This window comes from Triticum aestivum, chromosome 3D, assembly GCF_018294505.1.
Source record: "Triticum aestivum cultivar Chinese Spring chromosome 3D, IWGSC CS RefSeq v2.1, whole genome shotgun sequence".
In the NCBI taxonomy this organism is placed as follows: domain Eukaryota; kingdom Viridiplantae; phylum Streptophyta; class Magnoliopsida; order Poales; family Poaceae; genus Triticum; species Triticum aestivum.
Genome location: NC_057802.1, coordinates 342,109,245 through 342,122,068, shown reverse-complemented (window position 1 = coordinate 342,122,068; position 12,824 = coordinate 342,109,245). Strand labels below are relative to the sequence as shown.

The 12,824-nt window shown below is 43.1% G+C and overlaps 1 protein-coding gene across 1 annotated transcript; it reads right to left on the bottom strand.

Moving 5' to 3' along the window:
* Positions 1–226: 226 nt before the first annotated feature.
* On the bottom strand, positions 227–9,085 carry LOC123078771 (uncharacterized). Its single transcript, XM_044501378.1, has 6 exons — positions 7,753–9,085; positions 7,124–7,264; positions 5,302–7,036; positions 3,809–4,032; positions 2,026–2,966; positions 227–1,862 (listed from the first exon to the last, which is right to left on the bottom strand). The coding sequence occupies exons 1-6, from the start codon at positions 9,049–9,051 to the stop codon at positions 656–658; spliced, it is 5,547 nt and encodes a 1,848-aa protein (XP_044357313.1). The 5' UTR covers positions 9,052–9,085; the 3' UTR covers positions 227–655.
* Between the last annotated feature and the right edge of the window lie 3,739 nt (positions 9,086–12,824).

The following is a 12,824-nucleotide window of genomic DNA, read 5'->3' as shown; positions in this document are numbered from 1 at the left end:
TATTGTTAAATATACTGTCATAGTCACCACCAATCAACAAAATAGTGTTAGTCATTATTTCTGATTAACTCCGCTGGAATAACAAAAAACAGCACTCTTAATTTCACTCATGTCAGAATAACAGCAGACTCACAATTATACAGAACTATCATGCTGAAAGCTATTTGCTCATTACAAAGCATACCAGCGAGTCAGTGAGCAGTCTGAATGTAACACCCAAATCTGCTAATATTTGTCAACCTTGTTTCAACTTGATGGCTTAATTGAGTTGTAATACATAATACAATGAGATTTGAGAAGGCATCATCATTCATCTAGTTCTACAGATTCCAGCATCAGTAACAGCAGTCCTTGTCTATAACAGAGCCACTTAATTAACAGAAGATCATTTGCTCCACTTCTCTTCAACCAATCCATATCTCACACCGACTACGCAAGCCCGCATTGGCGCATTCCACTGTCAACCATAACCGATAAAGGAGATTTATTTGCAGAAGGCTAGCGTGAAGTTGCATCGAGGATGAGAAACAGAAGACTTGCTACTCTTGTGGTATGTACAGAACTGGAGGTGGGTCAGCTCAGAGCAAAAATCCTAAACCGCAGCATCTTTAGCATGGACAAACACATTGTATTTTTATCTGCCCGCATGATCACATCAACTGGGGATCTGAACGAGCATAGAAATCGTTCCAGGTAGTGAGCAAACACATAGTCTTTTAAAGCTGCAATGAAGTGTGGTCCCTGCAGTGAGATCTTGTGGCATCAAAACACCATCCTTGAAGAAAAAACTTAATGATTGTCCACATAAAGAATGCCTCTCCTTATTACTGGCTTCGGCCTCTGCACTGCTTTCCAAGTGACATGCACAATCCCTTGAAACAAAACTAACATCACCCTGACAAACACAATGCTCTGAAATGATTTCCAGATAACGCTTTTTTCCAATCTCTTCTTGACAACCAACTACACCTTGAGAGCTGTGCCATTTTCCAACTGTTGCTAGTAGATTCAGTGAGCAAGATGAGAGAATGTCATGCATATCATCAACGGTTAAGCAATGCTTATTAGGCCGTACTGAATTTGAAAGAATATCATGAGACACCTTAGAAACAGCACGGAAGCATGAGGAGCAACATTCATATAGACATGAAGATTTTGGAACTGAGAGATTATTTCTTCTATCTTGCATATGACCATTAATCGAATGACCTGACCCAACATCATTAAGAGGAAAGCTGGTATTCAGCTCATTACCACTGCCATGAGATTCAGAAGACATTGTCTTCTTTGATACTTCTACACTGTCCATAGTAGCTGGGCATGCACTTAAATTTTCTGCCCTTTGCATATTATTGAAATCTTCAACAGATTTAGAGAGGCTTTCAGATCTTTGAATATCTGGCTTGCATTTTTCTTTACCATTGGTTACTCTGGACATTTTCCAGCCGTTGTTTACTTCACCAGATCCTCCATCATTTATGACTGGATCTGCAGATGTAAGAGCACCTTTGTGCGCATCAGGCGAAGCTGAACAGACAAGATCATGTTCCACTGCATCCATCCTGGATATAGATGTCAAATGATCATTACCAATGTTGCAGACCACACTATGAATTTCAAGTTGGTCAGGACCTTGTTGGACTGGCTTGTCATGCATCTCACTAGGACAGGAAGCAGGGCCAACCAGATGGCCGTGTGACTGTTGGGCTGAATTGTCTTGGACGTGGGGAAAGCCGCCAACAGGACCAGCCAGTACATTGCTTTCTGTAGCGTAACTGGTACTTTCACACTCTCTTGTGCATGACTTTCCTAGACTTGCTGTCTTTGTACCTAATGCTCTTGTCCTAGTGTCAGGATGTAATCTGTAGATGAAAGCAAAAGGAAGAAAACAAAGGTCAGTAAAATTCATCACAGGATCAGCAATATTAAGTACCAACATGATCTTGCTGGCCTAGCGCACCTGACTTAAGAAAAAAAACAATACTGGCAATCAATAGAAACATGAGACTGATTCGTCAGGCATACCTTTGGAAGGTGTACGCCCAGCTGTTCACGATGTCATCCAGATATGCTACTTGAGATAGAATATGGAAGTACCGATATCGACTTTTCTTTTCCAAAATTTTAATTCGGATCTGCTCAACTAACAGTTCCAAAACCTTTCTCACCTCAGCACAGACTTCCGTAACAGATGCATAGACACCTCTATATGCTAATAAACCAACAGCAACCAATCCTCTCACACAAAGGGACTTCTCCTTGCCCTTAACAACACTGTGTCCTTCAGACAATGATTTAACGGATGAGGTGCTGCTATGTAATAAACAGGAGTTAAACGGCCAGCCTTTCCATGGTCCATTTATATCAGTGCAGGGGCCTTCCCGCAGTTTTGAGGTAACCCAACAGAGTTTAGAGAACTGTGGGTGCTGCAGTATCTGAATTCCGAAGGCAATAATAGAAAGTGATTCATTGCCCTTCATAGTTCTGCTAGAAGGATTTCTTGAGACACTCTCGTGAAAATCAAGTTTCTCAGGATCTTCCTCTCTATCTTTCACATCAGATGCTGATGGCTGTAGCTGAGCACTGCACGTGGCCAGCTTTGTAGGATATGAGGGCCGTTTGTAAACATACAAAGAAGACTTCGCCAATATGATGGATTCCTGGTTCTCACAGGATTTAGATTCATCTGGTGCACTAATTTCCATGGGCGCAAAGACTTCTTTCTGTTCATCACGATTGTTATGAGCCCTGTCATGCAATAACTGAACATGATGCTGAATTAAGTCATGTGATAACCGCAAAGCGCATGAATTGAGCACCTCGTCCCAGCTAATAGAGCTGTCAACATTCACAGAGAATCTTGGTACAGTGTGTTCTGAAGAACTAAGACATTCATCTACAACATGTGTGCTGAAGAAATGCTTGACTCCGCATGGAAGATCTTGGAACTTCAGCTCACTAGTGGCCTGTAAGTGAATTATCAGCTACATATCCCATTTATATATAATCAGGTCAGCTAATTACCACTAAATCTCAAGTCCAAATAGTGATGGGCAATCGCAATGGTGATAACATTCACCGTGTTCAACATGAATATGAGATGAAAGATAAACCAGCAAGGCAGCAACAAATGAACCAACCAGCTCTTTATCATTTGCACAAACAGACCAAATAACATATACAAAACTGAGCACATCACTATTGTTGCTATTAAGATCCGTGGGGGAACTGCTGCTATACAATGTTGCACGATCGAATTTGAGCAATCACTCCCAGCTACGAACTACTTGCTACTAACTTCTAGAGCAAATTGGGGTTAGTTTGGCAATGCAGTGACTTTTACGTTACGGTTTTGTTTATTAATTCCAGATATTTTCAGTAATTAACTAAGAGCCATAGCAGAAATATTTTACAATGTAAAGATTCTCTCAACTAACTATATGTTGCAGCATGGACTGATCACAACCTCTATGTCATTTTAAGTTTGTGTTGTAAGGCCCAAAAGCATGATTTAACAAAGATAAATACAAAATATCATTTTCTTAATAACAGTTTTAGTTGTTTTTAGTTAGATTATCATATAAAGAAATGCAAACAAGGTGATAACATTGCATGACTACAAATCCTCAGAGGCGCACTCATTGTGTTAATGAACTTAAATGCAGTTTTTTAGCCATGAACTTACCATGCACATTCCTTTGTGACATTTTATGGAGGACAGTACGAATATGCATACATATATACAGAAAATCTTAAGCAAAAAGGAAGTCAAAAGACATATGGCATGAAGAGTGGAGATGAAGCTTACCAGAACACTTATGGATACAGATGCTGATAATGAACCCATCTGATCAACCAAAGTATTCCAAACTTCTGAACATTTTGGCATGCTTTCAACTGGCGAGGAGGCCAACTTGCTTGTACCCATGTTGTGCCCATGATCTTCTGTTTCCTGTTCATGGACCGTGTTGACTGCCCACAAATCAATTCTAGGCATGTAGATTATGCACCTTCCAAGGTGTAGACCTTTCACTGGTCAAGGAAAAGCAGAAACAAACTATGGTTACTCACTTATATCCATTGGAAACAAATGAAAGATACTAATAGAGTACTAGATGGATAGTCAATAGATCATTGGACATCAACTAAAAGAGGAATTGGGCATAACATAGTTTACCTATATATAAAACCATAAAGGCATTCTCTTCCAGGAACATAAGTTACTGAAACAACATTACATTGATTGCCTTTGGAATTTGTATAGGGTGACAATGGCTTCTAAACTCACATGATGTGGCCAAAAAAGGATAATGGTTCAGCTAAACTAAGTCTGCTAATTTACATCAGGCCAGATATGGGTTGGCAACTTCGCATTAAATTCAATCTATAAAGAATCATCATTGCTATGGTGCATCAATCTTCAGCGCATATATTCAGTAACTTGGCAATGAGCAGCTCAACTGAAATGAATTCAACCTCAAATGGATAAAACAACTTGAATTGTCCAATGTAGATACATATTAGCTACATGCTCAACTCGCTTTCTAATATGTGATGAACTCTTCACAGAAAAATGCAACTTTGATCAGCAGAAAGATCCAACATCGGGTGCATGACTATCTTCATATAGCTAATTTCTTGATAAAACAAGTTTTTTGTTTTTACTACGTGCCAACTGCACAGTGCTTGTGAAAAGTCGGTTGGTTGTGGATGACTAGCTGCCCATATCAGATAAGAGTAGCGCATGCACATCAGTGAAGCCCAATAAGATAGTTATCTATAATGTATTTGTCTATTTAAATACTCCTGAATACATGACCGAAGGTTACATCCAGGAAAGCTCCTGCTTTCTAAGTAACATCCAAACCTGTTTAGACAGGACAGAATATGTTGTTGCGTTATAACTGCAGAGAATACTAGTCCAAAGTCATGGCAGTGTTCTCTATGCTGCTGCAGTTACTGTGCCGCGGGCAACAGCAGCACCATGAAAATTTCATAATGACAGGATCTGCTTGCAAAGTGAACAAATTTAAGCCTAAAGGAAGTTGTTGACTTATCATCGATTCTTATACAGATAACTTCTGAGTAGGCATTAATTTCACATACTCACGAGTCACCTTTTTTAGATGGTGGAGATTTTATTCATCCCCAGCCTCTGTTGCATGCATATGGACAGTACAAATGAAAAATAAAATACGCAGGCAAAGAAATTGACACTCAAGGTACAGGAAAAACACAGACGAAAAGTTAACTGCTTCTCAGTCAACATTTCAGAAGAAAATGGAAATAAAAGTAACTTACACAGAATTTGTGTCAATCCATTAAGGATGTCACCATTTCCCTCCTGTGCCATAGTTGCAAGATCAAGCTTGTGTATTACAGTCTGACCCACAAAACCATGAAGAAGGCAACGGACTAGATGTTGTTGGCCTGATCTGGGTGCCCCAGCAACTAAAGCTCGAAAACCTGCTAACTTATATGCTAACCCTCCTTTGTTCAGAGAACAGGTGGAACTCAACCTGCGGTCATCGAACTTCTCATGTTGTTTGTTTTGACTTAACAATATTGAACCATGATTTCCTAGTTGAGATGCTGTAAGACCATAGCTTGACAAGATTGATACAATTTTATTTCCAACATCTTTCTGCTGTATCAAAGAGGGAAGATAGGAAGACCAGAAAGTGTGAGGTACGTTGTTCTTTTCCATAGACGAAAACACCACTGCCTTTATAGAGGAAGATGCCTTCAGAAGAGACGAAGGTAACCAGATCCGTTCATCCAAACAGAGGGAAATAAGGAGGTGAAGTAATGGTTTAAGAAGGCATGGTAAAAGATAGGAATCAATAGGAGCGGAAACTAGATCATTTGCAGCAATCCCTGCTTCCCTTTGTGAACAGGGTGGGGGTGCTGCTGCAAGAGCAGACAACCAATCCCTTTCCTCCACGGTGATTGATGGTAGAGGAAGTTGTCCATGTTCAGTTCCTTTCTCAGCGAAGCGTAAGATATCTTGCAATGGGCAAGTCCTTTTCAGAGCATTTAATGCAGCTTGGGTACAAATTGCCTGCAAATCAGCACCAGCGTATCCAATAGTTTGGCTTGCAACAGCTGAGAGGAATGTGCCTGAAATAGGACTAGGCCAGTTTTTTGTGTGTAACGAAAGAATGGCAGACCTGGCCTCTAGGGTGGGGAGCGGGAAGTATATCTCACGATCAAACCTTCCTGGTCTCCTAAGAGCAGGGTCTATAGCATCAGGACGATTCGTAGCCCCTATAACTATAACTGAGCCACGTGATTTCAAGCCATCAAGTAACGAGAGCAAAGTCGCTACAACTGAATTGTGCGTCTGGTCTTGTTGTCTGGATCTACAAGGTGCTAAACCATCCATTTCATCAAAAAATATGATAGAAGGTTGGCATTTTTCAGCTACCTGGAATAGAAGTCTTAACTGCCTCTCAGCATCCCCAACATACTTGCCCAAACAATCAGCACCTTTTCGAGCAAAATAAGCAATCCTTCTGTTACCCTGAGAGCATGCCCCTATTAGTGCCCGTACGACAAGTGTTTTACCAGTACCAGGATGACCATGCAGCAGAACACCTCTTGGTGGTGTAAGACCTAAAGAGCTAAAGAATTCAGGATATAGAAGAGGCAGTATCACCACTTCTTTCATGCTCTGAATAACATCACTAAGCCCAGCAACAGATTCCCAACCACCGTACGCCTTGTCATTTTCAGAAGAACCTCCTATGTAAACAGGTGCAATCCTCAAAAGATCTCTGTTTAGCCTCTTCCCCTCACGTTTCAAGAACTCTTCATCTTCCCCACAGTTCTCTAACCATTTCTCTTCAGCCTCTATATCCTTTCTCCATGCATCATGTGACAACTTTCTGATATTGGCCTTCATCTTCTTTATCTTCATCTTCCTGAGCAGTTCAGCATATTTATCGCCTTGAGGTTGGAAGAGATGTCGATGATCATTGCAAGTTATAAGAAACTTCCGGTGATCAAATATGCAGGCTTCTGTTCGACTACAAGGCTACAGAATCGAGACGGGGAGATAAATAATACATATTAAAGAGAAATAATAGAATGATGAAGTGCAGCCTAAGCATAAAGTAATTACCAAATGGTAGGTTTTTGGACACCGGTCGACACGGCACCCGATAGTTGCTCCAGGTCTGCCACACCGACTGCACTTCAAAAGCCTTCCACGGCAAAGTGCTGCCCTTACATTTTTTAGGCACCCCAGACCAGCAAAGTAAACCTGAAATTTAACACCCAAAAAAAAAAATTCTCAGCATCACTAACATGGTGTATATGGATGCATTCAGCTGTTTTTATTGGCAATACATTCTATTGGAATTCAGCAAGTAATCCACAGCAACCAATGCTTATCCATAACCAGTTAACCACGTAGTGGAACATACTATTTTCAGGAAATACAATCATGGTGATAAAGAGGGGGTTATTGAGGAAGTGAGCCTAACTAACTTGGGTGAGGCCATGAGAAGGTGGATGTACAAACCCACAACCTAGGTTCAAGTTCTCGCGGGCACAGATCTGAGCTCCTATTTATATTGTGGGGCCTTCCCCTACAGTAGGGGGGGGGGGGTATAGACAAGGACATAGCTGCATGCCTTCCTTAAAAATAGAGCTAAAGAACAGCAATAATAAGCAACAGAAGAAAGAAGTAACTCAACATACACATTCATATAAACACATAAGAATTTGAAACACATTGCAGGAACTGACCTCGGGACTCCAAACTGCACAATTCTGATGAACCCAGACACGGGCAATCCCAAATCTATCATGTATTGGACCCAGTAACCTTCCGAGCCATCCAGGATCGTCACTGAACCCATCCCATATATCATAGTTGGGCTCCTCTGAAGGCATGGCACCCTCATAGGCTTCATTCTCGCTGTCAGCAGTATCATGCAGTGCAACCTTGGGTGGTCTCCCATCAGTCCCTCCTCCACATAGCCCACACCTCCTTCCTTCTTTAACATCTACAACTCCTCGTTTTTCATCTGAAATTAGAGATTTTCCGACTCTCTCGTTCAGAGCCTCCTCAGGCAACACTATATTTGGGGCATCATCCATCTGTTCATCCTGCTGGACCTCTTCCACTTGCTCATCAGGACCATCAAGTTCCATTGGCTGCTCGTCAGGAAGGTTGCTCACTTCTGCAATCTGCCCATGGTGCACATCGAGCTGCTCATTCTCCCCTAAATCGCCGAACTCAACCTCATCAGTATTCTCATCACCATTTTCTCCTTCTAGTACAGGTAAATCCAACTGTTCAGGTTTCTCTTCACCCTGCAAACTATCATCCTCCCCCACTTCCTCCATGTTGCCTTCGTCTAGATCAGTTCCCACACCAATTGCTTCTTCCTCCTCGTCACACTCATCACCTTCCTCCCCTGCTCCTTTTTCCTCACCTTCCTCTTCTACTACAGTGACACCTTCAACAGTCTCGTGAGTTTGTACACTAACATCGATGGTTAAATTGATCTCGCCCTCTCTGATTTCCCTCCCACGCGATGACAAACCTCCGCCCTCCTCGCCCCCCTCTTCCTTAATCCCCTCTTCATCTTCGTCTTCATCTTGGAACCACAGGGTCCTCACTCGCCTCCCCGCCCCGGCCTTCCCCTTTGCCCTATCCCGCAGCCGCGAGCGCCACGCCGCATTTCCCCCGCCATCCTCCTCATCCTCCTCGCCGTCCACTACTCGGGCAACCGCCTGGCCCCGTGCCCTACCCTTGCCTCCCCTCCGCGGGCTCCCACTGGACCCGGCCACGCCCCCGCCGCGGCGGGGCCTCATGCGGCGGGGCGAGGGGGCCGGCGAGGTGTCGAGCGTGACCGGCGCGCGGCGTGACCGCGTGCTCCGGCGGACGGACTCCGGGTCGGAATCCTCGCCGCCGCCGCCGCCGACCCCCGGGGGAGGCGTCGGCGCGACGTCGCAGATGGCGTCGAGGCGTTTCTGCTTCTTCCGGCAGCGGGGTGAGGCGGCAACGCCGCGCCGCCGCTTCGGCATCGACGGAGGCATCGTGGGGGAGGGGGGAGGGGGGAGGGGGGAGCGATCGCAGACCGCGTGCTAAGCGAGGGTTTTGGGGGTCCAGACGGCTGTGGGTACGGCGGCGCGGCCAGTCGAGGGGAGGGTTACGGGGAGGGCAACTGATGTCAGTCTCAGGCACAGATTTACAGTTACTGATAGGTGGGTCCCATGTTTTTCTGGGCTCGTCTGTCAGTGCGGCTAAGGCCAGGGAGCGGGTGATGCAATGCAATGGCTCTTCCTGCGAATTTTGCATTTTGCAAGACGCCCTGTCAAAACAAAACAAAATGAACTTTTTTGAGCCTGTGAGTTCGGAATGTCAATGGCGACGACGGAGGATTAGAGCAGCTCTAGCACATCCCCTGTATCCTCGCCCGGACCGTATAGTTTCCGCGGTTTTACAGTTTTTCACATTTTTACGGCTGGAACAGGTATGTTAAAAGTCCGTCAGTCCGTAATTTGTTTTACATGTGTCTTTTAGAAAAAATACCTGTAACTTTATTTATACTCATAATAGTTATAGGTATATTGATTGGACCTAAAATCCAAGAAAATACGAAGTAACTCTTATGACTAAGAATTACAATGAAATCTCTTGAAAACACTTTCTTCATGACGTCAATCTCTGCTTGAAGAAATACTCCAAGGACTTAGATAAAGCGGTTGCAATTTGACTGGAGCAACGATGTTGTTACTCTTTCACCCGCACGAACATTATCAATAATGATTTTTGAAAGCGCCTTGAGTCGCCCATCCAAAGAGATGTGAAGTCTTGATCGATGAACGTACTTGGGCCGGGGATGATTCCCCAGAAATGCAAGCCGTCAAATCACTATATCTTCACCATGTTGTCAGTGAAACATTTCACCTCCACAAAGAATCAGACTAACAAAAAAACTTGACACAACAACATAAACTCATCAGATCTGAATAATTGGATCTGAGAGGACAAAAAACTCTCTAACCTCATGGCACCGCCAAAAGAACGAGAGAAAATTTATTCTCACAAAACTATTATGATCACTAGACGATGGCGAGAAACATAGAGGTCTTGAATATCCGAAGTCCCCCCACCTCTCAACGCCAAGATGGCAGCCGGAGGCGAGGGGACCTAAATTTTTTAGATGACAACGGTGGCGGCACAAGAAACCCTAGTTGAAGACGTTGTTTTACAGGTGTCCCGCGAATCCGCTCGTCCGCCGCTTAAACCTGGGCATGGGTGGCCCGGCCCGACAGGCTTGGCCTGAAGCCCGATGTTTGGACCGAGCTCGGGCCTCACTTTCCATCCGCAACCCGGCCCATAGCTCGGGAAAAGCCCGACAAAACATGTTTTTTAATTTTTTATATAAATATAAGCATAGAATTATAGTATTAATCTCCCAAAGTAGCTATTTTATAATTTAAAATACAAAAGGTAGGCCGGGCCCAGGCTTGGGATTTTGGGGTCGGGCTTTTTGAAACTCGGCCCAGCCCGGAAATGCCTAGGTCTACCACCTCACTATGTGGGTTTTGAAACCAAACCGAAAAATCATACCGAAAATAAACCGAACCAAACCAATTTTATGGTTTTTATGATTTCTGGTTTCGGTATGGTATGAACTTTCATACAGTTTTGAACTTTGGCTTTTATGGAATATACCAAAAAAACCGGATGGTTAACTGAATAAGTTGAAGTTTAAAATATATTTGTACTTGAGGCCAACAACCATACAAGTTGTCATTTTTGTTGTACATGAGCCAAATTCACTACTAAGCATACAAATCTTTCTTGTAACATAGTCATTTTTCTCTTTAAAAAATGCTAAGCATGTCCATAACCATCACGGTATGAATCCATGCATGCATATATACTTATATATTTATTCTTATATACTATTCATGTAAAATAGTGTGTGATTTGAGTCATAAATTTGTAAATTATTATTACGTTATTTTCAATTTGGCGCCAACTTTGGTTATTACGGTATATACCAAAACCCTACCGAGATAATTTGGTATATATTGAAACCGAACTGTATTTTAATTTCATATCGTATTTACCGAAGTATTAATACTGTACAAACCAAAAAAACCGTATAAACCGAACCATGTAAACCGAATGCACAGAGTAACTACCGCCGCTATATTACAGGGTTGGGGCATTATAGGGTTCGCGTATCGAATAAGCTCCGCTGCAATCAGTCCCCTTCGTTGTCTCCTTTCCTTTCTCTCGCAAGCAATTAGTCATGCGCTTCTTTTCCTTTCCCGTTGATCCATGGTCGGTGGTGCTCGCGGGAGTAGTGTCATGGTGGATCACCGTCGGGCAAGCTCGCCCGCCACGACGCGGATGCCGGCAACTCTAGTTGGCTCGCCGCCGCGCCATGGCAGTCGAATCAGGCGCGCAAGCACAGCCGCTTCTCCTACATCGGAGAGCATGGCGTGTGGGCCGGCTTCATTGAGCTCCATGAAGCCCTTTTCCCCCACACCCTGAGGTGCCGGGAGGTGGATGCCGAGCTCCTCGCTGCAGAGTGCGTGCTGGCGGCCGGAGAAGAAGGCTTCACCGACAGGCTCGCCACCGCGAAGGAAGATCACGCATACGCCCACTCTTATCGCAAGTCGACGGAGAAGTTCCACCTCGGCCTCAACGATTTAGTCGGCCTCCCCTAGGTTTAATTTGTAGTTTGATCTATATTTAAGCTATGTATGAACTACAGATGTGTTGATGAATTTGTAGCACGAACTAGTTTTTTAAATTTGCTGTAAAAACTATAGCGGATCTGTTCTACCGAGACCTTTGAGTTCCTGGAAAATCATTTTAGGGGGAACCCTAAAATAGTTTTGCAATACCGATTTATACAGGATATGCTAGAGTTGCTCTTATCCGAGAAACAGACCAAGGTATATTGTGACGGTCTAAATTTGATATAGTATCATCTAAAAAGATTTCTCTTATATGTTCTACATTTCCTAGCAAAGTAGTCCATGTCGCATTCTCTATACTAGAAGGGTTGAGCGCGCTTCGCTGTGCCATTTATGTTGTTGAGCTTTCGTAATTTTCATTTGTTATTTGGTTTGGCACGTGGAGAAGATGGTGTGTGCTTTTTTATATAATGCGGTGTTTTGGTGGACTTTCTTGGCAGTGTGATTATGTTGTGTTATCTCCTAATCAACTCATGCTTATGTGTGGAAGTTTCTTGCACTTATGGTCGTATGTACTATTATATTGGTGCTACCGTGTCACATTATGACGCTTCTTTTTTTAGGTGGTGAGATGATGCAGAGGACTAATGTGTTTTTTAGGTTGGTTGATGTTGATTAATTTGAGAAATCGATGACCCAGTCAAAATCGTGAATCAAACACAAAATTGATTACCTTAAATGAATGAGAGAGCTCCTTAAGTAATTGTTGACCCGGTCAAAATCTTGAGCCAAACCCGTAACACCTCAATTGAATGGAAGGGCTCTAAAGGGAGCATAGTCTTTGAGAATTAATTGACCGAATCAAATCATGAATCAAATCCAAAATTTATTACCTTAATTGAATGAGAGAGCTCCTTGAAAATTGTTGACCCGGTCAAAACTGTGAAGCAAATCCAAATGTAACACCTCAATTGAATAGAAGGGCTCTAAAATTAGGGACCAGAGTCTTTGAGAATTTGTTGACCCAGTCAGTATTGTGAATCAAATCCAAAATTGATCACCTTAACTGAATCCGGTCAAAATCATGAATCAAATCCAATTATAACATCTCATTTGAATGGGAGGGCTTTAACATTAGGGAGCATAGT

Coding starts and splice junctions, on each gene's coding strand:
- LOC123078771 (XM_044501378.1), bottom strand. CDS start 9,051: ATGCCTCCGTCGATGCCGAAGCGGCGGCGCGGCGTTGCCGCCTCACCC. Junction 7,037..7,123: donor GTCCAAAAACCTACCATTTG/GTAATTACTTTA, acceptor TCGATTCTGTAG/CCTTGTAGTCGAACAGAAGC. Junction 1,863..2,025: donor TGGGCGTACACCTTCCAAAG/GTATGCCTGACG, acceptor TTTCATCTACAG/ATTACATCCTGACACTAGGA.